Raw genomic sequence first — 24,765 nt, forward strand, 5'->3', positions numbered from 1 at the left:
AATCTGCCCGCTGCTGCGACTTGCGCCTCCACCACCCCGATCTGCCACCGCCCAGCATGCCATTCCAACGTGCCAGCCCCCACACGAGCGCCATGGCCAGCGCGAAGCACGCCATCCACGCATCCACCCGCTCCATTTTAGGGTTCTTCAGCTAGGTCTTAACGAATGGAGGAAGCCACGGAGCTTGTCCACATTGTCAAGGGCGTGGCGGCCCCGGTGGTGATCCGCGAGCAGCGCTCCAGAGGCCTATCGTTCCAGGTGTGGCCAGCGGCATCGGCATTGTGCAGCTTCCTCGAGGAGAAGCAAACAGAGTGGATGGTTCCGGGCGCGAGCGTGCTCGAGCTGGGATCGGGCCCAGGCTTGGTAGGCCTTGTGGCTGCACGGCTGGGCGCCGCCAGGGTGCTACTCACGGATCTTCCACAGGCCATTCCAAATCTCGCATACAACGCCCAGCGAAACTTCCCTGGCGATGGTGGCGCGGTGATTGAGGCACGGACGCTGCGCTGGGGCGTGGAGGAGGACGTGGCGCAGCTTGCTCAGGACTGGAGCTTCGACTTGATCGTGGCCTCGGATGTTGTCTACTACGACTATCTCTTCCAGCCTCTGCTGCAAACGCTCAAATGGCTCCTGTCGTCGTCGCCGCCGCAGGAGCGCCCCCCCAAAGTCTTGCTCGCGCACATCCGGAGGTGGACGAAAGACACCAAGTTCTTCAAGATGGCGCGCAAGTCATTCCAGGTGGAGGTTGTAGCCACGTATCCCCCGCCACCCGGGAACAAGAAGCCAGTCGTCATTTACTCCCTCGCTGCCCGATGAATGAATCAATCAATCCAATCTTTTGCGGAAATGCGAGACGAGGAGGTCGGCCAGATCCGTGAAGCTGTTGAATCGGTGGCCAACCACATCAACGTCGACTCCCAGCCGCTTGGCACCCCGGGCGGTGACAGGGCCGAAGGCCACCAGCACGCACGGCCAGAGCGAAGCGATCGTGAGGTGGTGAGCGTGGAGCGCCATGAGCAGCCCCTCCACCTCGGCGGTGCTGGTGAAGACGAGCGCATCAACTGCGCCGGCGAGCAGCGGCGTGACGCTGGCGGAGCCGGTCCACGAGGTAGCGTAGGCGTCCAGCCGCTCGACGTCCCAGCCGTGGCGCTGGAGCGCCGCCACGAAGTTTGGGACCACGTCCGGCTCGGATAGCCCGCCGCAGGCGTAGGGAACCGGGCAAAGCAGCCGGCGTCCAGCGCCATCGCCCAGCTCCTCCACCAGTGCGTCGGGTGTCGCCACCCGGGGCACCACCACCGTCAACCTCTGCTGCTCGCGGTGCTCCTTGAACAAGTCCAGCTCCTGGATGAGCTCGGCGTCCTTGCCCAGCGCCCCCACCACCAGTTCCGCGCAGCCAGATAATCGCACTTCTCCAAGAGCGTGCGCGATGGATGCGATGCCGGACCTGGACGTGAAGGCGATGCAGCTATAGGTGTGGAGGGCAGAGACGGCGCGGCGGACACTGGATTGGGTGTGTGGCGTGCGCTCCACGGCTATGGTGGGGCACGAGACTGTGGCGGCTCCCTCCCTGTCTAGTGCTTGCTCCAGGCGGGGCGCGTAGCTGCCGGGTGCCGTGAATGCCACTCGCAATCCCCGGAGTCGCCCATGGCCGAGAGCAGCGCTGCATTTCCATGGCGTATGCCCTAGCTCCATTGCTGGACACGTGGCACATAAAGCCCTAATCCTCGCAAAAAGAGATAAGGAGATCCTTTGCTATCTCCATCTTCTACGATGCCGCCCGGAGCACAAGCTTTTCCTCTTGCTCTTCCTGCCCAGGTCGGTCACCACTTGGCACTTCTCCTTGCCTTGATCTCGCGAGGTTGATGGAACTCAACTGGTGAGCGCAGGGGGTGGTGGCGGAGGCACGGATCTCCCTGGATGACTTGCACAAGAGGATGCAGCAGAGCGAGGGCAACGCGTCCAGCATCGAGCGGCAACTCAACGACGTCCGGACGCACCTCAAGGCGCTGCGCGACCAGGTGACGCTCGACGAGACAAACGTGCAGAGCATCGACCTCGACTCCATCGCCGCATGCCTCAAGTCGCACGCCGATGAGCATGATCCGGAACATGTCCATGCCGCGGACAATCCCGATCGCGAAGAGGTGCAGCTGGCTCTGGAAGGAGTCGACGCCGACTTCACAAGGCTGAAGCACAAGGTTGACGAGGTCCAGGCCGAGCTCCAGATCTCATGGATGTCTCTCACCACGCTGCAGCTCCAAGTGGAGGCCAAGCGCGGCGGTTGCGGCGCAATGCTGCTGGGTGATCAACTCGGCGGCAAGAACAGGACGCTGGAGCAGCTCAGTGGCTCGTATGAGCGCCTCCGCCACGCTTTCATCGACAAGGAGGAGGAGCTGAGGCGCGAGAGGCAGCTGGCCAGCAACACGCTCACGGCGCTGGCTGTGACGCACAGGGACATGGACCTCAAGATTGAGTCCGTCAACCGGGAACTGGAGCGTCTCAAGGCTCTGGCGGTGCAGCTCCGGGACTGGTGCTCGGCCACGGAGATGATGGCCGATGAGCAGTGCACACAGCTCAAGCAACTCAGGGCGGATCTCGCATCCATTGCTTCCCGCCTGCTTCACATGATCGACTGGGGTGACCCTGCTCCCAAGCAAGAAGCTCACGATGACAAGCTGTTCCAGAACGTTGAGGAAGCTTGTTCCGCTGCTGCCACTGCTGGCCATGGTGTTGCGCCCCAGCCACCTCCACCACCACCCCGGGGGGACATGTTCCAGGCGATGTCCAACCGACTCGAGGTGCTGGTGCAAGAGTTGAGGTCGGGAAGGGCGGAGCAGGACAAGATGATCGACTCGCTGTGGTCGCCACCTTTGTGTGGAGACCCTTCTCCACGAGGAGAAGAAGTCATGGACAAGGGCCCGAACGTGGGGAAGCGAAAGCTTTCAGAGGCTTTCATTGTTGGTCAGCAACAACAACAACAGCAGCAGCAGCAGCAGCTGGTTGGCGATGAGATTGCCGATCGAGAAAAGGCATTTTTGTCGCAGAAGAAGGCGTTCTTGAGCGGCTTGCGTGAATCTTTCCAGAGGGTGCGGCGGAGGGAGGTGGCGTGCGCGAGCCTAGACAGGCGTCTGCTCAAGGCCCGGCTGCTGCTGGAGCAAGCGCAACGGGGCTGCATGAGCTCCGACTCGGTGTCCATGAAGTCCAAGCGGCAGATCGAGCAGGCGTACAAGGAGCTCGTCCACGTCCAGCGAGACATCGACAACATCAAGGCGGTGAGCCTGGTGGAGCGCCAGGAACTGTCCACCGAGCTGGTGGGCGATGATCATCATCCGCCGCGGGAGCTGTCGGAACTGCTACTGTGCTCGTCGTCGTCGTCGCCGCCGCCGCCGCAAGCCTCGACATCATCCAATGCGGCCCAGCAGCAGCAGTTCGTGTCGCTGTGTGGCGGCGAGGTTGGGAGGGTCAAGGGCGAGCTGGGACGTCAGGTGGAGCTCAACCTCAGGCTCAAGCAGCAGGTGGCCAAGCTGTGCCTGCAGGCGGAGCGAGCCGAGGGGATGGTGGCGGTGGAGAGGCTGGAGGTGGACAAGCTGCGGCAGCAGGTCCAAGGCATCAGCGATCGGCTCAAGCACGAGGCGCGCTGCCTCCACGAGTCGCACACGGCGGCGCTGCGTGCTCGGGACGCGACCATCGAGCAGCTGCGCAGGCAAGTGGAGAGGGACGAGACGCGCAAGCTGCTCAAGGCGGCGCTGGACAAGAACGAGGAGCTGAGCGTGGAGAGGGAGGCGCTGGTGGCCAAGCTCGGGGGCCAGGACTTGGATCTGCTCAAGCTCCGCAACGAGAATGTGTGCTTGGTGGTGGAGAAGATTGCGTTTGAAGGGTCGGCGCGAGCGCTGCAGGACAAGATGGCCAACCTCATGACCAAGCTGGCGCAGACCAAGCAGCACTGGAAGCGATTTGTTGTCTACTGCCAAACATTTTAAACCATCTGTATGTTCTATGATCTTAACTAGGCTTGGTAGGGTTCATATCTATAGAGAGGAGAGAGCGAGGGATGTTCAAGAAGGCGAGCGAGGTCAAGGCGCAGCAGCGCCTCTCTGGCGCCGATCGCAAGAAGCTGCGTCGCAGCATTTGCGAGCGATTCGGCCACGCCACTGACGCGCACATCGAATCCATCCTGCCGGCCAAGGTAAGCCTCTCCTGCATCCATCTCCTCCGACGGCTTCTCAATGCAAATCGCTACGCCAGGCGGATGTCACCGTGGCGAAGCTCGCCAATCCCAATCGCCTCCATGTCTACGTCGTGGATGGAGGGCCGCCAATGCTGTTCGATGTCGATGGTGAAGTCTTTCCAACAGGTTGAGCTTCCTCGATTGATGTGCCAATTCAGACATGCTTCCTCTTGCAGTGTATGCCCTGTGGAAGCTACCATCGCTCCTCCCAGCTTTTATTCTCAAGGGTGCTGAAGTCTCACGCTACGTTGTTGGTGGTGCCGATCTTATGTTTCCTGGCATCACTATACCCCCGGAAGGCTTGCCAGAGTTTGAGGCAGGCCAGCCGTGGGTTGTCAAGGTGCCGGGAAATGACTTCCCCATTGCTGTAAGTCTTGTTCTTCCTTTCTTTTCACATCAACCAACGATTTTCACTCGTCTGCAGGTTGGAACGACGGCCATGAGTAGTACCGCGGCTAAGAAAGCTGGCTATCGCGGCAAGGCCCTTCGCATTTTGCATTTCTACCCTGATACGCTCTGGTAAGGAAAGCTTTTAGAGGTTGAAGTTTTGTCGCTGAAAAGGTATTCGGTGCTGCCGATTGTGTTTCAAACAGGAGCTCGGCTGAGGGAAGATACGTTCCCAATGCGGGTTTCTCGGAGGGCATGATTTCGGAAGATCCATCCACCAGCCAGCAGGCGGGTGATGGTGAAGGCAGCGCTCAAGGTGTAGACGAACAAGACCAAGAACACGAGCAAGAACAAGAACAAGGTGGTGCCAATAGTGGTGACGATGGGACCGAAATCTATCAAGTAACGGAGCCAGAATATGTGGCTGTGGATGTCAAGGACTTGAAGCTAGCACCGGATACATCGGCTGCCGAAGAAGCTGACGAGGAGTGTAGCAGCATTGAGGTTGGAAGTTCAACGGGTGTTAGCACCGAGGAGATGGACTTGCTACTCGACAGGTGCTTACTGCAGGCCCTGCATACGACCGTCAAGGACAAGGATCTACCCATTCCTGCAAGCATTCTTTGGTAAAGCATTTTATCCGCTCTGTTTTAGCTAATGCTTGTGCTGCATGTAGGTCAGGGCACATTCTTCCTGCCAGGCCTGCAGGTAGCACGGTAGACATCAAGAAATCTTCGCACAAGAAGTTGTCAAAGTGGCTTCAAACCAAATCTGCCAGCGGCTTGGTCGGTATATGATAGCTTCGTGTGTTTCCAGGCATGCTGACTGATTTCTCGCAGATAGTAGCGAAGGAGAGCAAGCCTCGCAAGGAAATCATGTTGTGCAGCGTAAACAGAAGCCATGCGCTATACCAGGAGTTCAAGCCCGAGAAGAAGGTGGCTACCTCTGAACATACCACACCAGATTCGAAGAGCGCAAACGAGAGCGTGCAAAGTCCGTTTGAAGCCGTGGAGGTGTGGAAGCCTACTCACCATGTGGCACCCATATTGAATGCTGTGGGAGCCGATGCATCCAAGTTTTACACCGCGGCCGAGGCAAGTGAGGTGGTGTTTTCGTACGTGGACAAGGAAAGCTTGGTGAAACCAGACAACAAGGCGGTGGTTGCACTGGATGCCGTCTTATGCGACGCTTTGTTCAAAGGAGCTGTGAAGAAGGGCTCGTCGTACCCGTCGGAGGTCTTGAAAAGGGACCTCGGTGCCACATTCCTGGGCCGGATGCAAGCACATCACAAGGTGACCAGAGACGGCAAGTCCGTGGTTCGAAAGGGAGCACTGAGATGTGCACAGATAATAACGGAGCGAAGGCAAGGAAACAAGAAAGTGACGCGGGTGTCGGGCCTCGAGTCGTTTCTGGTGGATCCAGATGCGCTAGCAGCGGAGCTCCAGAAAAAGTTTGCGTGCAGCACATCGTTGGCCGAAGTCCCCGGTAAGTTTGTCCGCTTTGTATTTAGGTACTTGTTTGAACTCCGGTTGTTTGGGATGTATGCAGGGAAGAAAGGCGAGAAGGAGATACTCGTCCAGGGTGGCGTCATAGAAAACCTTGGGAAGCATCTAGTGCAACAGTATGGGATTCCAAAGAAGTTTATTGAGATACTGGATAAGACGAAGAAGTGATCAACTGGTTTGGGTGTCGTCGCCTTCCTGTGGGGTGGTTTTGGCGTGGAGGAGTTGACAGACTGCTCGCTCGAGTCGATGCTTATCTCGGGTGGCGAACTTGTCGACTAGGCAACCGTCCTGCTCGCGCGAGAGATTAGAAGCGAGAGATACAAGAGCCCCCCTCCCTTACCTGAAAGATTGCAAACAAGGGAACGGAGGAAACGGAGTAGAATTCGGCCAGGTCCTGCAGAGGTTGCGAGCAAATAAGGTGAAATCATTCTTTCCCAGCTAGCCTACCGTGAGTTCGTCGTAATCATCCAGAACGTTGTGCTTGACAAACACAATCTGACTCTCATCGCTGTGCTCGTCGTCCTCCTGGGGATCTGCTACGCACTCGTCACTGCTGCATCCCTGCCTGTCTAGACACAGCTTGTTTCTTCGCAATAGTGGTGGTAGTCACTCACCCGTTTGCACAGCTTCACGAATTGGGGTAGCATGTACTTGCAAGCACCGCACGAGGTGTTGTAGAAATCCACCACCACCTAAATGGAGAGAGGATTGACAAGCGCTCCAAAGGAAGGCATGGACTGCGAACCAGATCGTGCTCCTCTCGGGCGCGCTCCAAAATGGCATCGAATTCCTGCAGGTTGCTTACTACGGTGACGCAGTCCACGGGGCACGAGATCTCCGCCTCAGCTCGTCGTGCATCCGCTTCCTGGCTGCTTGTTTATACTTTTGTGATCGATCACACGCACGCACACGCACTCACCTCCTGGCGCTTGAGAGATTCCTCTAGATGCCGCTTTCGATCCACCTGGATACCGGCACACGCGACATTCCGGTGTGGCGTCCCAGGAATTCCCGCAGTCTGGAACCACGACCTCTTGCCCCCCACAAAGCGGCTGCTACCAACGATGCTAAACGCCGCCAAATCACGCCCGATAGCGGCCATGGAGATTCATGAGCTTATGAATGCTCAAGACGCAACACGGGCTCTTGTCGCGATTCACGAGATATTTCTCTCGCTAATTGGTTTCAAATGATAGCATGGTGGCGTAGTGGATTAGTGTTTCGAGATCAAGCCTAGAGTGCCAATTGTTCACAGTAACCAGCACCAAGAGAACAGAAAAACCACCGAGCCTAAGCTTCTAGCCCAATTATCCCTGCATCACAAGAGCCTAGTCTTTACCATGCCAGCTTTTTCCATAAGATATAAGCGCTTACCACAAGCAACTCTTGCACCCGCATTACCAGTTTCCTTGCTCAGCTCGTGACCACCTGCAAGACACAGTTGCACAAACAACAGGCACTCGAAGATCGTATATATATCTATACCTTTGCCGAGATCATCCGGGTCGGCATGCACCACAATTGCCCTGCCAATGATGGAATGCGGCCCGCACAGCTTTATCTGCATCATCATCCAAGTTAATACCATGGCATGGAATGATCCTCTTCGCTACGACTACCTGGCTGTCTTTGATAGAAATCTCCACCTTTCCTGGCGTAGCAAGCAAACCCAAAAGTGTGAGAGGTTCGGTGGATCGGGCATCCATCCAAGCAAGCTACTCACCGCTGTCGCCTGCAGTGAGGTTGCCAAGGTCACCAACATGCCTGGTGTCGTCCTCGGGAGCACCGTGTTCCTTGTTGGTGGGATTGAAATGTGGACCTGTAAGCAACACACATGCTCGCTCGGGATCGCTCAAACAGAACGGCTCTACCCGTGGAGTTGCACCCGTTGGTGGTATCACCCAGCGCGTGGACGTGGAATCCATGCTTGCCCGGGCTCAAACCGGTGACTTCGCCCGTGATAGTGGACGGCGCACCTGGAGAAGCAGTCACTCACTCCATCACATTTGGTGGAATGGGCTTTTTTTTTACCTTCGTTCTCCTGGCTGAAATGCACCACCCCGCCCACCTCGCTACCCAACAGGACCGCCACTGCCTTCATCTTCTTTTCTCTCGCACCAAGAAAATACAAGGCAGCGAACTGCAAGAAAAACCAGATTTAATAAAGCAACACTTGAAGCCATGCAGGGCGCCACGTACATCGGTGCTGCAACAAAAGCAGGAAAAATGAAAACGAAAAATAAATTATGGATGTGCAATGGTGCATTGCAGCCGAAGCTCCTGGAGCTGCCTGGGATCAACTGTGGATGGTGTTCTTGTGAGGGAGCAGTGAGCAGCCGTTGTCTTTGGAAAGGCAATCACATCCCGTATCGATTTCTCTCCCGCAAGCAGCATTACCAGCCGGTCCACACCATACGCGATTCCTCCTGCCATTCATTCTCGCCACTTATTTAGAACAGCAAGGTCGACGATACCATGCGGAGGAGCACCCAGCTCTAATGCTTCCAGCAAATAGCCAAACTTATCTTCCGCCTGGACACGACTGCAGATGGAGTCACTAACTACAAACAGAAAAGATTTCTAGAACCTCTTGAGCGCTCAAACCGGATGCCTCGAGCACCTTTTGCTGCACGTCACGCCTGTGAATCCTCAAGCTTCCACCCCCAATCTGCAGCCAGCATTTCAGTAAGCCAACAGCAGGATATCACTTACTTCCACGCCGTTGTAGACCATGTCGTAAGCAAGAGCACGAGCAGAGCTGAGATCCTTCATGTCTTCTGGCCTCGGAGCGGTGAATGGATGGTGGAGCGCCTGGCGGAAGGACGTACATAAACTAGCTAGTGAGCATCAGCTTACCTCAAGCCGCTTTTCCGCGTCGTTCCACTCGAACATAGGAAAATCAGTGATCCAAAGAATGTCATTGCGGCTCTGCAACCACGAGTTCAGTCGCGATCAAATCGGGAATGCGTCACACCTTGTCAATGAGGTTCTCACTTGTCTCGGCAATAAGCGTTCGCAGTCGGCCGAGCGTCGCGTTGACGAGCGATGTAGGCCCGTTTGCAAAGATGATCACATCCCCAGGCTTTGCGTCACATTTGGCCAGAAAGTTGTCTCTCGTCTCAGGACAAGACAAGCTCGACTTGAGCGCTGTGCTGCCTTCCACCTCTCCTGCACAGAAAGCCAGCTATTTCGTACATGGATGAATATAGAGAGATACCTCCTTCGGCCACCTTGAGAAAAGGCAGGCCTTTAGCACCGCATCTGACTGCTTCTTGATATATGTCCCCCTTCTTCAACCGGGTGGCTGTGATCGACTTGCCGCCGCCACACACTGTTATTGCCTTGACAACACCGCCTTCGCTGATGGCTGTGGCGAACGGAGCAAAGCTCGATTTTTCAAACACATCCGACAGCTGTTGTTTTCTTTAAGACGCGTTTTAAAGCTTCCAAGTTTGACGTACCTCGACGAGTTGCATTCCGAAGCGTGTATCAGGCTTGTCTGAACCATACTTGGACATGGCCTCGGCATACGTGAGCCGTGGAAAGGGATCCGGAAGTTCTACGCCTTTAATCTCCCGGAAAACCTGGCATCCGAGCGAGTGAGGCGAGCGCTTAACCGATGCTAGCACTTACAAGCCTGATGAGGTCCTCATTGAGCTCGAGCATATCTTCCAGCGGTGTGAATGCAAGCTCCATGTCGAGCTGCGTGAACTCGGGTTGACGGTCGGCTCTAAGATCCTCGTCCCTGAAACACCTGGTGGAAATGCACGCAAGTGAGTGAGCCAAGCACACGTATACGATACCTTGCAAACTGAAAGTATCTATCGAAACCAGACACCATGAGCATCTGCTTGAACAGCTGCGGGCTCTGGGGAAGAGCGTAGAAAGTGGCTGGCTGCATCATATTTTTTTTCCTCCCAAGTTAGTCACGCAGGCTGCAATCACTGATTCACCTGCACTCGCGATGGCACCAGGTAATCTCGCGCTCCTTCGGGAGTGGATCTCGACAGTATCGGTGTCTCCACCTGCATTGCAAGCTCTAGCCGTCCATCAAAATCGCAAGCTCAAGCCAACCTCGACAAAGCCGTGGACGTCTTCCAAGTAACGTCTCATGAGCTTGACGATGCGGTGGCGGAGCCTGAGGTTGGCATTCAGCTGGGGGCGCCGCAAGTCCAAGTGTCGGTATCTACAAACGCAAACATGCGTGCCTTGGAAGCACTGGCTGGCCCAACAAGCAGTTTACCTCAGACGAACTTCCTCGGAGATGACGTTTTTGGACTGGTCGAGGGGCGTGACCAAGAAAGGAAGGTTCAAGGTGACGGGGTTGAGCACCTCAACCTTGTCCGCGATGATCTGACGCAAAGCACGATCAAAACCATATGCGAAGGAGGACAAGAGAATACTTCGACGCTTCCAGTCTTCAAATTTGTGTTGGCGGCACCCTGAGGCCGCGAGCGCACTGTTCCCTCCACCGCTACCACGTACTCTATTCTCAGCCTCTCCGCCACCGCCTGTGCTCCGCCGCTACTAGCCTCCGCCGCCGCAACCTGGCATGAAGCTTACTTATAAGAAATGGAAAGATGACAATCCAGCTGCTCGCCTGCACCATTCCCGTGTGGTCGCGAACGTTGATGAATGTGACGGCGCCATGGTCGCGACGGAGCGCAACCCAGCCACAAATGCGCACCCTCAGCCCAATCTCCGCCTCACTCACCTCGCCACAGTAGTGGCTCCGCCGCACCCACTTGAGCTGCTCGCCTTGCTGCTCCTCCACCCCAGCAACACCAACACCAGCAGCAGCAGCAGCAGCAGCACGGGCACCAACACGACGCGAGGATGGGCGCGCTCGGCGAGGAGGGCATTGGACGCATCTCGGCAGCCATGCCGAGGAGGAGGACGAGTGAGACGCTGGAATGGTTGTGCCTAACATACAGGCCATGGGTTTATAATAAAACGCAAGTGTTTGTGGCTTTTACACATTAGCACGCGTAGCTATTGCGAGAGCGTAGATTCAAAGTGGCTTGTCAATCCCGTCATGCCCGGCAGCACCAGCATCCAAAACAGGGCCGTCAGTGATCCCACCAGGAAGACAAACAAGAGGTTTCCCCCATAGCGACCACCCTTGGCCTTGTCTTGTCGCTGCACCACGGCACCAGCAGCCTGCTTCCACTTGGGCGAGATCATCTCGACAGTCACACGAACGTTCATTGTTGTGGCTGCCACTGTCGACGACGATCCCTTGTCTGGGTGCTCTGCTGCCGAGGCCGGAAGAACCTGAACCGACCCAAGCAGACTCAAGATCTTCTTCAATGGACCCCTGTCTCCTCCTTCCTCGCTATCGTCACCATTAGCCAGGTAATAGTCGCCACCTCCTGGCAGGCAGTGGTCGTCCATGACCAGCAAACTGTGCTCGTCGGCTTCCCTCCAGTTGGACGTCAGATGCTGGCAGCACAGCCCATGTTAAAATGCGTCCCACTTGCCTTCACCGGAAAAACATGCTCCTCACCTTTGACGGCGCGTCCACAATACAGTCACCCGCGCCTTGATCGCACTTGTCCTCAAGATTGGAGAAGTCACCAAGCTCGATAAAGTCGTCTTCAGCCAAAACCTTCATCAGATCTTCTGGCTGGTCAATCTGTTCCAGGATACCCTCGGGATCAGCAAAAGACAGCTCTCCAGGGTTCCTGTCTGGGTAATCCATCACCTGCAATCAATCAATCCACAAGTCAGCATGGCCCTGGCAAGCTTTCAGTCCGTCACCTGTGCCAGGTCAGGAACTGGCTCGTCCAAAAGCATGGCAAGGAAGGCATCGAGCTCATCGTTTCCGCCCGGTGCCTCTTCCTTTGCAGCCTCTGTGTTGGTCGTAGTCTCCACGGACGCCACCTCCGTCTCCGCGGCAACCTCCACCTCGGCTGTTTCATTGTCGGCCGTCTCATTGTCTAGCGAGAAGAACGAATCCCCCTCCGGATAGCATGGGACGTTCTCCTCCTCCTTCTTGGCAGTCGACTTCCTAAACACCCGGCAAACAACGAATGCGTCCTGCGCATACTGGGAGGACGGTGTCAGCTTTGAGAGACATAGGGTGTTTTTCTGTGGACTTACCGAGCACTTACGATCATCCTCGTCCAGTCGGTACTCGTGCATAATCCAGTCCGTCCTCTGGCCGTGGGGCGCCCTGCCGGTGTAGAAAACCAGCGTCTTCTTCATACCGATGTCGCGAGATCCCGAGCGCACGGTTCGGTCCTTTCCAGTCGCCTTCCAGTAGCCAGCTTCGGTGGCCCGGTTCGTCCGCCAGCCATTGGGATACTTCCTGTCGCGAGGGCTAAAGAAGTACCACTCCACATCCGTCACATACGATTTCCCTGTGTGAGCACAGACGATGGGTGAGCGGAGCGGAAGGAAGGAAGGAGCTAAGCTCGACTAGGCAGTACATACCAGGCAAGTCCCATGGCTCGCACTTGTAGAGATCCACCTCGGCAATTATGTTGGCCTGGATGCTGCGCCCCGACACCTTTCGCGCCAGATAGAAGCCCACAAGCTCCTGATCCGTGGGGCGGAATCTAAACCCTGGCGGCCACTGCTTACCGGGCGATGGAGAAGACGAGGACGCCATAATACGTATGGATGGTGGCGCCGCCAGCTCAAGCCCCGCTCTCTCCCATGGCCCAAACCCCTCTTTTCGCTCTCCACGCTGCTCAGACCACTTCAATAAGACCTAAGTAGGACAGCCATAGATTTTATCATTTAAGTCCCCTACTTTTTACAAACGCGCTTAACGATGGTTCTCGCCCCAGAAAACCATGCACAAGCTCCGCTGCGTCCTTGCTCGCGCCTGGCACCAACACCTGGGGATCACAAACAACGTTACCACAATCCGCAAGGCCTTTCCTCGTACCTTGTCCCGAAACTCCTTGCCTGCCGAAAAGTTGCTCACTTCACCAGCAAAGCCACTCTCAAACATGTCTTCGGAGAGAACCTGTGCAAGCATGTTAAACGCACAAGACGACCGACTGATTTTTCCCACTCCTTCACCTGATTCCACAAGTAGCTGTAGTAAGTGCCGTCATACCCGCCCATGAGATGTGTAAACGACGTGCTCAAGTCCGTCCCTTCCAGCATCGGGATCCCTTCCATTACCTGGACTCTCGTTCACGTGACAAAGAGAAACAAGACAGAGCTGGTGGCTAACCTGGGTGTGGAGCTGCTCGAGAACGGAAACAGTATCGAATTGGTCGCTTGAGTGCACGATCAAATCGAACAATGCTGCCGCGGGAACCAAAAAAACGAAAGCATCATCAAACAGACAGAAATGAGTAGCGAGTTATGTGTACCTAGCAAGATCTGCCTTTTCGTCAGAAGCCCGGCATGGGTCTTCTTCTTTCGCACTAGTAACTCGCAAAAGCTGTCCGGGACAGGTTCTCTAGTGTCCTGCAGGAGTCTACGAATATCAATTAGCAAGCTTCATGAGCTCGACGAAAATCACCACCTTATAGAAGCCACTCATACGCTTCAACGACGACTTTTCAGAGCACCTGTGTCAACAGACGTTAGCAAACGAGACATCCATAGTCGGCCTACCACTTTTCGAGCATTTTGCTGGGAGCTTCCACGAAATCATCCTCGACCCGCAGACCGGAAAATCTGGCGAACGATGGACGGCTGCAAATGTGATGCATCTGCAATATAAACATGTTTAAGAAAGGGAGAGCGAAGGGAATAGCACAAGTACTTGCCACGTGACCGAATTCGTGAAAGAAAGTCTCCACTTCTGGATAACTCAGCAGGGCAGCATGTCCTCTCCTGAAGTTCGCAAGCATAGCCGCGACTGGCAGCTAGACAGTAGAACTGAGCTCATTCCCAAAAATTCAATCTCTCCAGTCAATGCTCTTACCTGACCGCTGCGAGTAGAGGAGGGCTGAAGAGGACACACGCAGGCATGCGAGTACTTTCCATCCCTACAGCCGGAGGACGAGATAAGCAAACAAACTCTCGTGATACATAGTAGAGCAGAATGGAAATACCTGTGATAAATATCGAGGTAGAAATAGCCAATTGTCTTCTTCGCATCTGTATCGCTAACGGCAAAGAGCCGCACATCTGGATCCCACGCTCCCCGCTCCTCCTTGATTTCTTCGAAAGTAAGACCTGAAAACTCAAATGACAAACACAACAAAAATTAACCAGAAAGATATACCAAACAGCTCCTGATATATTTGGAAGAGACCATTGGTAACAACCTCCACAGGAAAATATTCTCTGATCTTTTCCGTGATTGCTTGAAACTCGAGCTCTTCAACTCTATGCATATAGTATAGAAGATCTTCCATACCAAACTCCTCTCCCCCTTCCTCGGCTTTCTACAGTGATAAAACTTTAGAGACCGTTAAGAAAATGCATATGGCAGACCTTTAGAGCCCGAAGCTTGTTCAACTCTGCTGCTGCAACTGACGACATCTTTGCCGAAAGGCTGAGGAGGAAGTTCTTTACCTGAAGCGAAACCAGGTGAGCCATGAAGAAGGTATTATAGCTTCTAGTTTCCTACGTTGGTAAAACTCTTGGCCATACGGCTGGAGGTCACGTACTCCACATGATTAGGATAACCAAGCAGGCGAGCCAGTCGATGACGTAGCTTCACCTGGAAAGGTCCAGGCATAAGCGATCGTGAAGAATTCATGCACGAACCACGTTGTGGAAGATTGGAAGATTTTCTGCGATGCAACGTTTATCATATGCCACTGCCAATGCCTTGCGCGTGCTTCCTACCTAGGGATGAGAAGAACCGGTTTAGAGAGAAAGCATTACAGACATTCAGCCCAACCTTGCAATTCTGCATGACTGGGAAGTAGTAGCGAGCATCGAGCGGAAGCTTGAGCTTGCCATGCTTGCCCTTCTCCAAGTTCTAAAAGTGAAGGAAAAAGAGAAAACAGGACGCAAAAAGGTGTCATATCAAGGCGGCAACGGAGACGTGTCTACAAACCTTAACAAACGTTATCGGTAAACCCGCAAGCTCATCCTCGTTGAATAGTAGAACCTCATTGAGCTGCGCGAGGTTTTTCTGGAAGGTGATGCAGAGTTCCCCGATAGTTTTCTTGATCTTGTCGACTTCGGATCTCATTTCGGGAGTCAGGTGCAGCCCAAGCCTCTCGTAATCCCTGACCTGCATGGGCAGACTTCGGTGGGAGGGAGTAAGCAAGCTTTAGATGAGTACCAGATGGTTGACAAAACGCTGAGTTTCAGGCGGCAGGTCCTCTTTCTTCTCAGCATAGGCCTTGACAACGCGGTACACGTCCTCCCGGAGCCTGCTCATCGCGAAACATCGTGAGCACAAGGAATGCATAGGTACGAGGCAACCTGCATTTGGCGTTGTATGCCTCAAACATCTTCTCGGCTTTGACGCTGGCATCACGGACGTCTCTCGCCGGATTCACCAGACTCGGGAAGACGCACGACTGAACAGCCATGAACTCGTCAGCTTCCAGCCTTTCCAGGGGCTCAATCACCGACTCGTAGGTCACCTGACTCCCAAGCAAGCAAACAAAAGCTTGTCATGCTTGCTTCTACGAGAATGAGGCTGGTTACCTGGTCCAAGGGCACAGCGGCGACGGCGTCGTGAACTCGGATGGAGTTTGCAATGACGTGATCCACCGCTCTGAGGATCTCCCCGGCGGAGAGGCTGGATCGGAACTTGATGTCCTTGCATCCTCCTCCTCCTCCTCCTCCTCCTGCTGCTGCTGCTGCTGCTGCTCAGGTATTAGGGTTGCCGCCTTGCGCTCTGCTCACATTCAAGCAGATCCATCGCTTACCTCGATCCTTGCCTCCGCGCAGCAGCGTGAGCAGCACCCTGGCTGCGACCAGTGTGCCCAGCGCCGCCCCCGCGGCCACCGCGATCCTCCTCTGCCGGCTTCCACCCTGCGCCTGCTTGCCGGCCATCCTCCCTCCAGCTCGCCAGTAAGCTCGGGGAGGATCGACCCGTGGTTCGAAACGGGGGATCGCCAATTAGGTTATTAAGTAATGCGATGATGATAGGATGCGAATGAGTGAATGGCGATCGAGGGGAGCTCTTAGGGTTTTGGTTTTGCGTATGACTTGAGGTGAATGGCCAGTGCGCTCCTCTCCCCTCTTGGCAGCAGGGCTCAGGTGCTCCTCCTCCTCCCCTCCTCCGCCACTTCCTCCGCCGCCTCCCTCCACACACGCGCGCACATATGCTGGCGGAGAGGCAGGCGATTGCTCCTGCCCCCGGCCGCCACGCTGCGCCGCCCGTTCGCCTTGAATCCCGACTCCACGCAGCAGAGCGAAACAGAGGAGGATGGTTCTCCGCGGCCGCCTCAATCAGAAGAAGACTGCAGCAATGGGGGCAGTGCCAGCAATGGGGCGAGCGTGGAGGCAGCAGTGGAGCAGCAGCAGCAGCAGCAGGAAGAGGAGCAGATGAAGGTACCGCCGGGGAGCATGCTTGAGCAGGTTTGGGCCAGGCTATATAACATACCTTTGATCCGATATCTCGTCTTGTGGCCTCCCTGGCAACACAAGAAGCGGCTCCACCATCTCCTGGCGGAGGCCGATGCTAATCCCAAGAATCCCTCCAAGCAGGCCGACCTCCTTGCGGAGCTCAACAAGCACAGGTAAGCTCCCACCCCCATCCATTCGTTTCTAGCCAGCCACTCAACCCGGCTGTTGCAGCCCACAGTCTGTGATCGAAAGGTTCGAGCGGAGGGAGCATGCGACCGGCGGGCAGGCTGTTGTGGAGTATCTCAAGGCGCTGGTTGCAACCAACGGCATCGCCGACTATCTTCCCGACAAGCGGACTGGCAGGTCATCAGGCCTTCCTGCTCTTGTAAGAACAGCTGCGTGTACAGATATGAGAAACCACCACCTTTCTCCTGTTGCATTACCGCTAACCATTCTTCCCGTTTGGGTGTTTGGGTGTTGCCAGTTTCAGGAGCTCAAGCTGCACGCCGCCGGTGATCTGGACGAACCCTTCGCTCCTCCAGGCATGACAGAGCAGCAGCCGCTTCACGTCGTTATGGTCTGCTACCTCCTTGTCACCATTTCTCTCGCTCACGCGTCTCCTTTCTGTCATAGGTAGAGCCCAGGAGTTCAAACAAATCAATGAGGCTGATTCAGGAGCTCATATCCGCCGTGCTATTTATGATTGTCTTTAGTGTTATATGGTAGGCACTGTCTGTGGTCGAAGCGACCGACTCTTTGGTGCTTACGGGCGTCGTGTCTTCAGGATTATGGGAACAGCTGCCCTGCGGAAGTACGTCAAAGGTCCAGCGGGTATGGGTCCTCCTTCAAACATTGGCTCCAACGGCATCTACTCGCCGAAGGAATTCAACAAAGAGACAATGCCTGAGAAGGTCTGTCCTCTGCTCTCGATCAAGCATCGGTACAAACTTTTCTTTAAACACCAGAATATGAAGACGTTCCAAGACGTTAAAGGCTGCGACGAGGCCAAAGCGGAACTGGAGGAAATAGTACAGTACTTGCGTAATCCTGCAAAGTTCACACGCCTAGGAGGAAAGCTACCAAAAGTAAGACTCTTAAGTTTCACAATTTCTTCCGTAAACTGTGTGACTCCAGGGCGTTCTACTTGTTGGTCCTCCTGGTACCGGGAAAACATTACTTGCAAAGGTTGGTAGATACAACTTTCGCTCTATGCTGACTTTCATCTGCTGCACCAGGCTATAGCCGGTGAAGCTGGTGTTCCATTCTTTTACCGTGCGGGATCCGAGTTCGAAGAGATGTAAGTAAAGTCAGTTTAGAAGATAGCTTCAGTTGCTTAAGTGTGGGGCTTAAATATGCAACTATCTCGGTTCCTTCAAGTGAGGAACAGGTTTGTTGGTGTAGGAGCTCGTCGAGTGCGCACGCTATTCCAGACTGCTAAGAAGAAGGTAAAAGCATCTAAACTTCATATAACGTTGGACTTACGACAGATGCTCAGGCCCCTTGCATCGTTTTCATCGACGAGATTGACGCCGTTGGAAGCAGTCGTAAAAACTGGGAAGGCCACACCAAGAAAACACTGAACCAACTTCTTGTGGAGATGGACGGATTCGAAGCAAACGAGGTCTGCATGTGTTGCCTGATGTCCTTTGCCATGCATTTACTTGCTTCATTTGATTGTGCAGGGGATCATTGTCTTGGCAGCTACTAATCTCCCGGAGAGTCTGGACCCTGCTTTGACCAGGCCCGGAAGATTTGATCGGCATGTTGGTTCATATTTCGTTTACTGCTTCGTTCTACGTTATTTAAGTGCCAACTTGTTTGCAGGTTGTGGTGCCAAACCCGGACGTAAGAGGACGCCAAGACATACTGGAGTTGTACCTGAAAGATAAGCCGCTCATGGACGATGTGGATGTAAAATGCATTGCTCGAGGGACACCTGGCTTCAGCGGCGCAGGTTGGTTCTGGATACGTTGCCAGCGGCGCTACTGACGACTCCCATTCGTGTGCCTGTGCTACACAGATCTTGCAAACCTGGTAAACATGGCTGCTGTGAAGGCTGCGCTGGATGGAACGGATAAAATCTCCAGCGATCAGCTGGAATTCGCCAAGGACAAGATTCTGATGGGAACCGAAAGGAAATCAATGGTTTTGTCCGAGGAATCGAAGAAGGTTTGCGCTTCTGTGGCATTCTATTGCTATGTGCCTGAATTGTGTTTCTCTTCGTGCATGGCAGTTGACGGCGTACCATGAGAGTGGACATGCCGTTGTGGCATTTAATACTGCCGGCGCTAATCCCATCCACAAGGCGACAATTATGCCGCGTGGGAGCAGCCTCGGAATGGTAGCGCAGCTTCCGGAGAAGGATGAAACGTCCATCAGCAAGATCCAGATGATGGCACGACTGGACGTGTGTATGGGCGGGAGGGTGGCCGAGGAGCTCGTGTTTGGCCCTGACCAGATCACGAGCGGTGCACGTAGCGACCTTGAGCAGGCGACTGCCCTGGCGCGACATATGGTTGGGATACGTCTCTCTCCGTTTCTTGTGCATTCTCATGGGGTCTCTCACTCGTCTCGTGTTGCAGGTGTCCGAGTGCGGAATGAGCGATACGGTTGGCCCCATGTACGTGGACTCGAGGGCCCAACATCCAAGCCACGAGATACAGAAGAGCATCGACGCAGAGGTACGTGCTCCCGTTTGTGTGGCAAGCGAGAATGTTTTTGCTTACCAAGGAGAGGGTGTGTGCAGGTGGTGAGGCTGTTGAAGGAGGCGTATGAGCGTGCCAAGTGCTTGCTGAGAAAGGTAAACTATGGGAAAGGAGCTTAGATTGTTTGTCTCTGCTTGTCTCATGCTTCTCGTGGTGTGCGTGTGTGTGTGCGTGTGCAGCACGAAGACGATCTGCATGCACTGGCCAGGGCTTTGCTGGAGAACGAGACGCTGAATGCATCGCAGATCAAGGAGATTCTACACCACCATCTGCAGCCGCAAGTGGACGAGGATGTTGTGGTAGCAGCTCCAAACTAGATTGTCGTGCTCAAAGCCCCTTTACTTAATTTTTATGTAGAGTTTCTCCTCCCTAAAGCCCTAGGTAGTGGAGAGAAGCTATGTCTGGTGGCATAGCCAGGGGGCGCTTGGCGGAAGAACGGAAGGCGTGGCGCAAGAATCATCCACACGTAAGACGATCGCATCCCTCTTCCCTGCTCATGAATTCCTCGCTGTCTGTGTGGCGTCTAGGGTTTTGTGGCCAGGCCCGAGACCCAGCCCGATGGATCGGTCAACCTAATGACATGGCATTGCACTCTACCGGGCAAGGCCGGAGTAAGTAGCCAAGCCCTTGGAACTGGAGCACTACTAATATGGCTTGCGCTTGGCGCAGACGGACTGGGAGGGCGGCTATTTCCCGCTGGCGATCCACTTCAGTGAAGATTACCCCAGCAAGCCTCCCAAGTGCAAGTTCCCTCCAAACTTCTTCCACCCCAATGTCTACCCCTCGGGAACAGTGTGCCTCTCCATCCTCAACGAGGACTCTGTAAGTTGATTCCCTCTGGAAGCCACTCTCACGCTCGTCTCTCGTCTCTCGTCTCTCTCGTTCCAGGGCTGGCGACCCGCCATCACCGTGAAGCAAATCCTCATCGGAATCCAGGAGCTGCTGGATGCCCCCAATGCCGCGGATCCCGCGCAGTCTGATGCCTATCAGATGTTCATCCAGGTTTTGAGGGTGCTCCCCTGGTATTGATAAAAAAGCGCTGTTTCTTGTGTGGCGTGCAGGATAGAGACGAGTACAAGCGAAGGGTACGACAGCAGGCCAAGCTGTATCCCCCGCCCGTCTGATTGCTTTCACCTTTTACCATGGCCTGGTAAAAGAAGAAACGTAGTGGAAGGAATATTCTTCAAGAAAAATGTGGTATGGGTTGGTTATTATACGCAATTATATGCCGTGGATATTCCGCAAAGTTGTGCCGTGTGGATTGGGCAAGAGCGGGCGGCCGCCCGGCCGGCCTGGGTTTTTTGAGGTTTTGAGCGGGAGAGCCTCTTTCTTGTTTACCTCGCTCGAGTTGGAGATGGAGATGGGAGGATTACTCTAAAGCACACACGGTTTATTAAGGCAGGCGCTAAGTTAAAGTGAGGGCTGCCTGCCCTGCTGGTGGTGCTGTCAGGTTATGCTTTTCTTTTGGCTTTGTTTCGTTTTAGTGCTTGCGGAGCTCTCCTTGGCCTCGTAGCCCCTGCCTAGACACACACAGCAGCAAGCAATCGAGCAGCAAGCAATCGAGGGGGCGGAGGTAAGTGTGTGGCCAAGAAACAAACCAGGCAGCAATCCAATCCAATCCGGCCGTAAAAAAAGGAGGAGTGTTTTTAAGTAGGGCAACAAGGCCCTGGGAGAGGGGAACAGTAGGGGCGCGTAGATCCTGCGGGCTAGGGGGGACAAATGTGGCTGGCTGCTGGGCGCGAGCAAGCAATGTGGGATTTGGGAGGTGGAGGAGGCAGTAGCAGGAGCAGCGGCGGCGGCAGCTGGTGAGCTAGGAGGCCTCTGGACGCGCGAAAGAAGGAGAGACAAGCGAAACAAAGAGCGGTGGGATCACAGCGCGGCGGCAATGGCGGAGTCAATTAGTAGCCTAGACGAGGACGACGGCTTCTTCGACGGATCTTGCAGGGAGAGTGTGGCGTCGGCCATGGGGTTTTGCAAGCAGGACGGGAAATCTTCCAGGCGGAAGACCGCCGTTCGCCCCAGCTTGGAAACGGAAGACATCATACACTTGCTCCACGGCTCAGATCCAATCAAAGTGGAGCTCAACCGGCTCGAGAATGAAGTGCGAGGTAAGCAGCGCTCGGATCTACGCCAATGTACATGTTTCTAAACCCGGCGCCACCGCTTTTGCTTGTCTTGTGCCAGACAAGGATCGAGAGCTGTGCGAGGCGCACGCAGAGATCAAGGCCCTGCGCCAGACGGAGCGGCTCAAGGAGAAGGCCGTCGAAGAGGTAGCTCGTCGCTGATTGATCGCCACCATCACCAACATTTCCTTTTGCAGCTATTTGACGAGCGTGAGAAGTTGCAAGAAAAGCTCAAGGCCATGGAAATTGCTCTGGAAAACAAGGTGCCGTTACTTTTTTCCGCTCTTTCTTGTTCATGACACTTTCCTTTCCCTCGCAGAACCTGGATCTCAAGAGGACCAACGATGAGAGGAAGTCGGCGCTAGCAGCCCAAGCTGCAGCAGAGGCGACACTACGGCGGCTGCATGCCTCCCAAAAGGACGAAGATTTGCTGCCCCTGGAAGCCATCTTGGCACCCGTAGAAGCAGAGCTCAAGAGCACCCGCAACGATGTACGTCTTCTCCTTGTTGCCCCACCCGGTTTCTCACGCTTTGCAAAATTCCCTGCAGTTCTCAAGCTGCAAGACGATAACAAGGCCCTCGACCGGTTGACAAAGTCCAAGGAGGCTGCTCTTCTCGAGGCTGAAAGAGCAGTTCAGTTTGCGGAAGCCAAAGCCTCGCTCGTGGATGACTTGCAGAATCGGAATCAAGAACTTCTCAAACAGATTGAGATCTGCCAGGTACGTTTTGGCCCCTCCTCGGATACCATGGTGCCAAGCCAAGCCTTGTGTGTGCCTTGGTGCAGGAAGAGAACAAGATATTGGACAAGATGCACCGGCAGAAGGTGGCGGAGGTGGAGAAACTGAGCACTACCGTGGCAGAACTGGAGGAAGCACTTCTTGCTGGAGGAGCCGCAGCAAATGCTGCGCGTGACTTTGAGCGCCAAGTACATCACCTCATGGTAGTGCCGCCAGCCACCTTTGGGTCGCACTCACCCCACATTGTCTTTTTACCATTAGGAAGAGAAACGGACGCTTGAGCGGGAACTGGCGCGTGCCAAGGTAACAGCAAACAGAGTGGCAGTCGTCGTTGCAAACGAATGGAAGGATGCAAACGACAAGGTCATGCCCGTGAAACAATGGCTTGAAGAGAGGAGATTCATGCAGGTGCGTGCGTACGTTGTGTGTGCGTGTGTGTTTCTTCCATTCGGCCTAACTAAGTGCGTGTCCTTGTCAGGGAGAGATGCAGCAGCTCCGTGACAAGCTAGCAACTACGGAACGCACCGCAAGGAGTGAAGCCCAACTCAAGGTAGGCACGTACACACTTTGGCTGCCGAGATAGGTGCCCAATGGCTTGATTCATGTGGCAGGAGAAGCTCCAAGTCCGGCTCAAGGTTCTGGAAGAGGGGTTGAGAACATCCACCAACGGTTCCACTCGGAAGCACGACGATTTTTTGCGAAGCGGGACGAATGGTGCCAGTGTGCGTCGTCAATCAACAGGCGGGTCGGACATTGGTAACGGCGTGGCCAGGCGGCGGCCGTCAATGTCATCAGCGTCACAGATGCGGGGCTCGGTGTCCGGCTCCACCATCCTCAAGAACGGCAAGTTTGGATCCAAGGCGTTTGACGGAAGCAAGTCGCTGGATGCGGGCCGGTTTAAAGCCTACGCTAACGGGTGCGAGGAGCCAAGAAAGGTGTCCTCGGCTGCGAGTGGGGCTGGCGGCGGCGGCGGCGGCGGCGGCGGTGGTGGCGGCGACGTAAAGCCTGAGGCCGGCAAGGTGGAGGGAGCAGCAGTCGCTGCAGCCGACGACAACGTGTCCGTCCTCTTCTATGATATGTTGCAAAAGGAGGTGGTGACGCTGCGCAAGTTGGGCCACGAGAAAGACCAAAGCCTCAAGGACAAGGATGACGCAATCGAGGTATATGCGTGGGTTTGGCTCTAGGTGCTCATGACAGTCGGACTTTTGCATGCAGATGCTGTCCAAGAAGGTGGATACGCTGACCAAGGCAATGGAAGTAGAGGCGAAGAAGATGCGTAGGGAGGTAGCAACAATGGAGAAGGAGGTGGCCGCGATGAGAGTAGACAAGGAGCAGGAGAACAGAGCACGGCGTCTTAGCATTGCAAAGGGGAGTGTAAATAGTTCCCATGCGTCATCGAGGTGAGGCAAAGAAAGTTTCTCTTGCGGCGGCTGGCTGACATGGTTGATCGATTCCCACAGGGGAGGATTGATGAGAAGCCCATCAGACATCATGAGGTGAATTGAGACACGGCAATGCGGCGAGCGAGGCGACTAACATACACACGACGACGAAGATTTAGTCTCTCTTTTTTATATTTCCTGTGTGTTGTGGGTTTTACTATGCTGTAAAATTGAACACGTTCATGTTCGTTGTTGTTTGGCGACGAGCCGAGCACAAGGGTATATGCTGTCGAGTTTCTTACCTAGACTGTAGAGCAGAGCGATGCAGGCCGCAATTCCGGGCTGCTCCAAGGCGGCAAGGAAGGAGCCATAGGTAGGGCGCAGAGAGCAGAGAGCACAGATCTGGATCTGGCTCGCGGAGATCTATCCGATATGGCAATGGGCGGCGGTGGCGAGCGGATGCGGTGGAGCAAGCTCTACTCGCTGTCGTGCCTGCGGCCGGCTGTGGCGGAGGAGGAGGAGGCGCGGAGGAGGCAAAGCAGCAACTTGAGCGGTGGCGGGCGGCTCGTGTGGTGCAACCAGCCCGACAAGCACCGGGTGAAGCCGCACAAGTATCGATCCAATTACGTGTCCACCACCAAGTACACGCTGCTCACCTTCCTCCCAAAGGCATTGTTCGAGCAGTTTCGGCGGGTGGCCAACCTCTACTTCCTCTTCGCCGCCGCGCTCTCCCTCACGCCGCTGGCTCCCTTCGCCGCCTCCAGCCTCATCGCGCCCCTCGTCTTCGTGGTGGGCGTCAGCATGCTCAAGGAGGGCGTCGAGGACTGGCGCCGCTTCATGCAGGTGCGTGCGTGTGTGCGTGTGTGTGCGTGGGGCTTTCCGTGGCTCACTCTCCCGTGTAGGACGAGGAGGTGAACAAGCGCAAGGTGGCGGTGCACGTCGGGGACGGCGTGTTTGCGGACAAGCAGTGGAAGAGGGTGCGCGTGGGAGAGGTGGTCAAGGTGACGCAGGACAGCTTCTTCCCGGCGGACCTGCTGCTGCTGTCGAGCAGCTTCCCCGACGGCATCTGCTACGTGGAGACGAGCAACCTCGACGGCGAGACCAACCTCAAGGTGAAGCGCTGCGTGGAGCGCACGCTGGAGCTGTCCGACAAGTCCGACTTCGCCACCTGGTCCGCCCAGGTGCACTGCGAGGCGCCCAACCCCCACCTCTACACCTTCGTCGGCAACCTCGACTTGGACGGCAGCGTGATGCCG

At 55.3% G+C, this 24,765-nt stretch overlaps 12 protein-coding genes across 18 annotated transcripts in view; 6 read left to right on the forward strand and 6 right to left on the reverse strand.

Annotated features, from left to right (window-relative positions):
• The first annotated feature begins 84 nt into the window (after window positions 1-84).
• On the forward strand, window positions 85-813 carry LOC9629660 (protein-lysine methyltransferase METTL21C). The gene has a single exon (XM_002961346.2). It carries the CDS (start codon window positions 166-168, stop codon window positions 811-813), a length of 648 nt encoding a protein of 215 aa, XP_002961392.2. The 5' UTR covers window positions 85-165.
• A 9-nt stretch (window positions 814-822) lies between these two features.
• Window positions 823-1,689, reverse strand: LOC9656883. Its single transcript, XM_024687665.1, has one exon. The coding sequence runs from the start codon at window positions 1,687-1,689 to the stop codon at window positions 823-825; it is 867 nt and encodes a 288-aa protein (XP_024543433.1).
• A 2,315-nt stretch (window positions 1,690-4,004) lies between these two features.
• Window positions 4,005-6,303, forward strand: LOC9629661 (eukaryotic translation initiation factor 2D). The gene is made up of 8 exons (XM_024678854.1): window positions 4,005-4,183; window positions 4,243-4,351; window positions 4,402-4,592; window positions 4,650-4,744; window positions 4,819-5,238; window positions 5,289-5,397; window positions 5,452-6,097; window positions 6,161-6,303. Exons 1-8 carry the CDS (start codon window positions 4,049-4,051, stop codon window positions 6,283-6,285), a joined length of 1,830 nt encoding a protein of 609 aa, XP_024534622.1. The 5' UTR covers window positions 4,005-4,048; the 3' UTR covers window positions 6,286-6,303.
• LOC112347653 (thioredoxin-like 4, chloroplastic) lies at window positions 6,239-7,406 on the reverse strand. The gene is made up of 6 exons (XM_024678878.1): window positions 7,037-7,406; window positions 6,863-6,982; window positions 6,732-6,809; window positions 6,565-6,678; window positions 6,458-6,511; window positions 6,239-6,405 (listed from the first exon to the last, which is right to left on the reverse strand). Exons 1-6 carry the CDS (start codon window positions 7,217-7,219, stop codon window positions 6,286-6,288), a joined length of 669 nt encoding a protein of 222 aa, XP_024534646.1. The 5' UTR covers window positions 7,220-7,406; the 3' UTR covers window positions 6,239-6,285.
• On the reverse strand, window positions 7,264-8,461 carry LOC112347654 (superoxide dismutase [Cu-Zn] 2-like). 2 transcript variants are annotated; one of them, XM_024678892.1, is made up of 7 exons: window positions 8,149-8,386; window positions 7,989-8,093; window positions 7,841-7,936; window positions 7,737-7,768; window positions 7,603-7,678; window positions 7,492-7,545; window positions 7,264-7,430 (listed from the first exon to the last, which is right to left on the reverse strand). In XM_024678892.1, exons 1-7 carry the CDS (start codon window positions 8,216-8,218, stop codon window positions 7,408-7,410), a joined length of 456 nt encoding a protein of 151 aa, XP_024534660.1. In that variant the 5' UTR covers window positions 8,219-8,386; the 3' UTR covers window positions 7,264-7,407. The 2 variants fall into 2 exon arrangements, with proteins under 2 accessions (XP_024534660.1, XP_024534655.1); XM_024678887.1 differs by having other exon boundaries at window positions 7,297-7,430; window positions 7,492-7,678; window positions 8,149-8,257; window positions 8,317-8,461.
• On the reverse strand, window positions 7,354-11,066 carry LOC9656884 (aspartate--tRNA ligase, chloroplastic/mitochondrial). The gene is made up of 21 exons (XM_024678846.1): window positions 10,718-11,066; window positions 10,521-10,664; window positions 10,361-10,470; window positions 10,192-10,303; window positions 10,071-10,142; window positions 9,921-10,012; window positions 9,751-9,871; window positions 9,579-9,701; window positions 9,335-9,530; window positions 9,092-9,285; window positions 8,974-9,045; window positions 8,830-8,928; window positions 8,705-8,785; window positions 8,592-8,649; window positions 8,149-8,543; window positions 7,989-8,093; window positions 7,841-7,936; window positions 7,737-7,768; window positions 7,603-7,678; window positions 7,492-7,545; window positions 7,354-7,430 (listed from the first exon to the last, which is right to left on the reverse strand). Exons 1-15 carry the CDS (start codon window positions 11,054-11,056, stop codon window positions 8,362-8,364), a joined length of 1,995 nt encoding a protein of 664 aa, XP_024534614.1. The 5' UTR covers window positions 11,057-11,066; the 3' UTR covers window positions 7,354-7,430; window positions 7,492-7,545; window positions 7,603-7,678; window positions 7,737-7,768; window positions 7,841-7,936; window positions 7,989-8,093; window positions 8,149-8,361.
• LOC9629662 (NAC domain-containing protein 74) lies at window positions 11,032-12,820 on the reverse strand. Of its 2 annotated transcripts, none has more exons than XM_024678864.1 (5): window positions 12,553-12,820; window positions 12,220-12,479; window positions 11,878-12,156; window positions 11,624-11,821; window positions 11,032-11,559 (listed from the first exon to the last, which is right to left on the reverse strand). In XM_024678864.1, the coding sequence occupies exons 1-5, from the start codon at window positions 12,728-12,730 to the stop codon at window positions 11,110-11,112; spliced, it is 1,365 nt and encodes a 454-aa protein (XP_024534632.1). In that variant the 5' UTR covers window positions 12,731-12,820; the 3' UTR covers window positions 11,032-11,109. The 2 variants fall into 2 exon arrangements, with proteins under 2 accessions (XP_024534632.1, XP_002961864.2); XM_002961818.2 differs by having other exon boundaries at window positions 11,878-12,165.
• Window positions 12,821-12,837: 17 nt separating this feature from the next.
• On the reverse strand, window positions 12,838-16,099 carry LOC9629663 (probable thimet oligopeptidase). Of its 5 annotated transcripts, none has more exons than XM_024678841.1 (20): window positions 15,921-16,099; window positions 15,697-15,833; window positions 15,469-15,632; window positions 15,326-15,416; window positions 15,095-15,274; window positions 14,936-15,016; window positions 14,800-14,880; window positions 14,660-14,752; window positions 14,524-14,604; window positions 14,312-14,474; window positions 14,139-14,262; window positions 14,009-14,072; window positions 13,851-13,949; window positions 13,696-13,793; window positions 13,604-13,649; window positions 13,449-13,545; window positions 13,307-13,380; window positions 13,150-13,254; window positions 13,013-13,093; window positions 12,838-12,962 (listed from the first exon to the last, which is right to left on the reverse strand). In XM_024678841.1, exons 1-20 carry the CDS (start codon window positions 16,045-16,047, stop codon window positions 12,858-12,860), a joined length of 2,091 nt encoding a protein of 696 aa, XP_024534609.1. In that variant the 5' UTR covers window positions 16,048-16,099; the 3' UTR covers window positions 12,838-12,857. The 5 variants fall into 5 exon arrangements, with proteins under 5 accessions (XP_024534609.1, XP_024534603.1, XP_024534595.1 ...); XM_024678835.1 differs by having other exon boundaries at window positions 15,697-15,836; XM_024678827.1 differs by having other exon boundaries at window positions 15,697-15,842.
• Window positions 16,100-16,113: 14 nt separating this feature from the next.
• LOC9629664 (ATP-dependent zinc metalloprotease FTSH 11, chloroplastic/mitochondrial) lies at window positions 16,114-19,636 on the forward strand. Its single transcript, XM_024678804.1, has 17 exons — window positions 16,114-16,736; window positions 16,795-16,948; window positions 17,048-17,140; window positions 17,197-17,285; window positions 17,348-17,474; window positions 17,529-17,648; window positions 17,698-17,748; window positions 17,799-17,860; window positions 17,951-18,008; window positions 18,059-18,184; window positions 18,246-18,326; window positions 18,388-18,517; window positions 18,584-18,732; window positions 18,797-19,078; window positions 19,146-19,244; window positions 19,310-19,363; window positions 19,448-19,636. The coding sequence occupies exons 1-17, from the start codon at window positions 16,213-16,215 to the stop codon at window positions 19,583-19,585; spliced, it is 2,337 nt and encodes a 778-aa protein (XP_024534572.1). The 5' UTR covers window positions 16,114-16,212; the 3' UTR covers window positions 19,586-19,636.
• LOC112347659 (SUMO-conjugating enzyme SCE1-like) lies at window positions 19,334-20,514 on the forward strand. Its single transcript, XM_024678899.1, has 6 exons — window positions 19,334-19,363; window positions 19,448-19,734; window positions 19,796-19,879; window positions 19,938-20,090; window positions 20,157-20,270; window positions 20,330-20,514. The coding sequence occupies exons 2-6, from the start codon at window positions 19,666-19,668 to the stop codon at window positions 20,390-20,392; spliced, it is 483 nt and encodes a 160-aa protein (XP_024534667.1). The 5' UTR covers window positions 19,334-19,363; window positions 19,448-19,665; the 3' UTR covers window positions 20,393-20,514.
• A 108-nt stretch (window positions 20,515-20,622) lies between these two features.
• On the forward strand, window positions 20,623-23,756 carry LOC9656885 (microtubule-associated protein 70-1). The gene is made up of 11 exons (XM_002961349.2): window positions 20,623-21,376; window positions 21,453-21,538; window positions 21,589-21,654; window positions 21,711-21,885; window positions 21,940-22,109; window positions 22,175-22,330; window positions 22,389-22,535; window positions 22,606-22,677; window positions 22,739-23,287; window positions 23,343-23,527; window positions 23,588-23,756. Exons 1-11 carry the CDS (start codon window positions 21,154-21,156, stop codon window positions 23,625-23,627), a joined length of 1,869 nt encoding a protein of 622 aa, XP_002961395.2. The 5' UTR covers window positions 20,623-21,153; the 3' UTR covers window positions 23,628-23,756.
• A 154-nt stretch (window positions 23,757-23,910) lies between these two features.
• Window positions 23,911-24,765, forward strand: part of LOC9656886 (probable phospholipid-transporting ATPase 5) — a 4,466-nt gene continuing 3,611 nt past the window's right edge. The window contains 2 exon segments of the mRNA XM_024678796.1: window positions 23,911-24,352; window positions 24,412-24,765. Of these exon segments, the coding sequence (XP_024534564.1) occupies window positions 23,942-24,352; window positions 24,412-24,765 (765 nt within the window). The 5' untranslated portion in view covers window positions 23,911-23,941.

The sequence above is a fragment of the Selaginella moellendorffii genome, unplaced genomic scaffold, assembly GCF_000143415.4.
Source record: "Selaginella moellendorffii unplaced genomic scaffold, v1.0 SELMOscaffold_1, whole genome shotgun sequence".
In the NCBI taxonomy this organism is placed as follows: domain Eukaryota; kingdom Viridiplantae; phylum Streptophyta; class Lycopodiopsida; order Selaginellales; family Selaginellaceae; genus Selaginella; species Selaginella moellendorffii.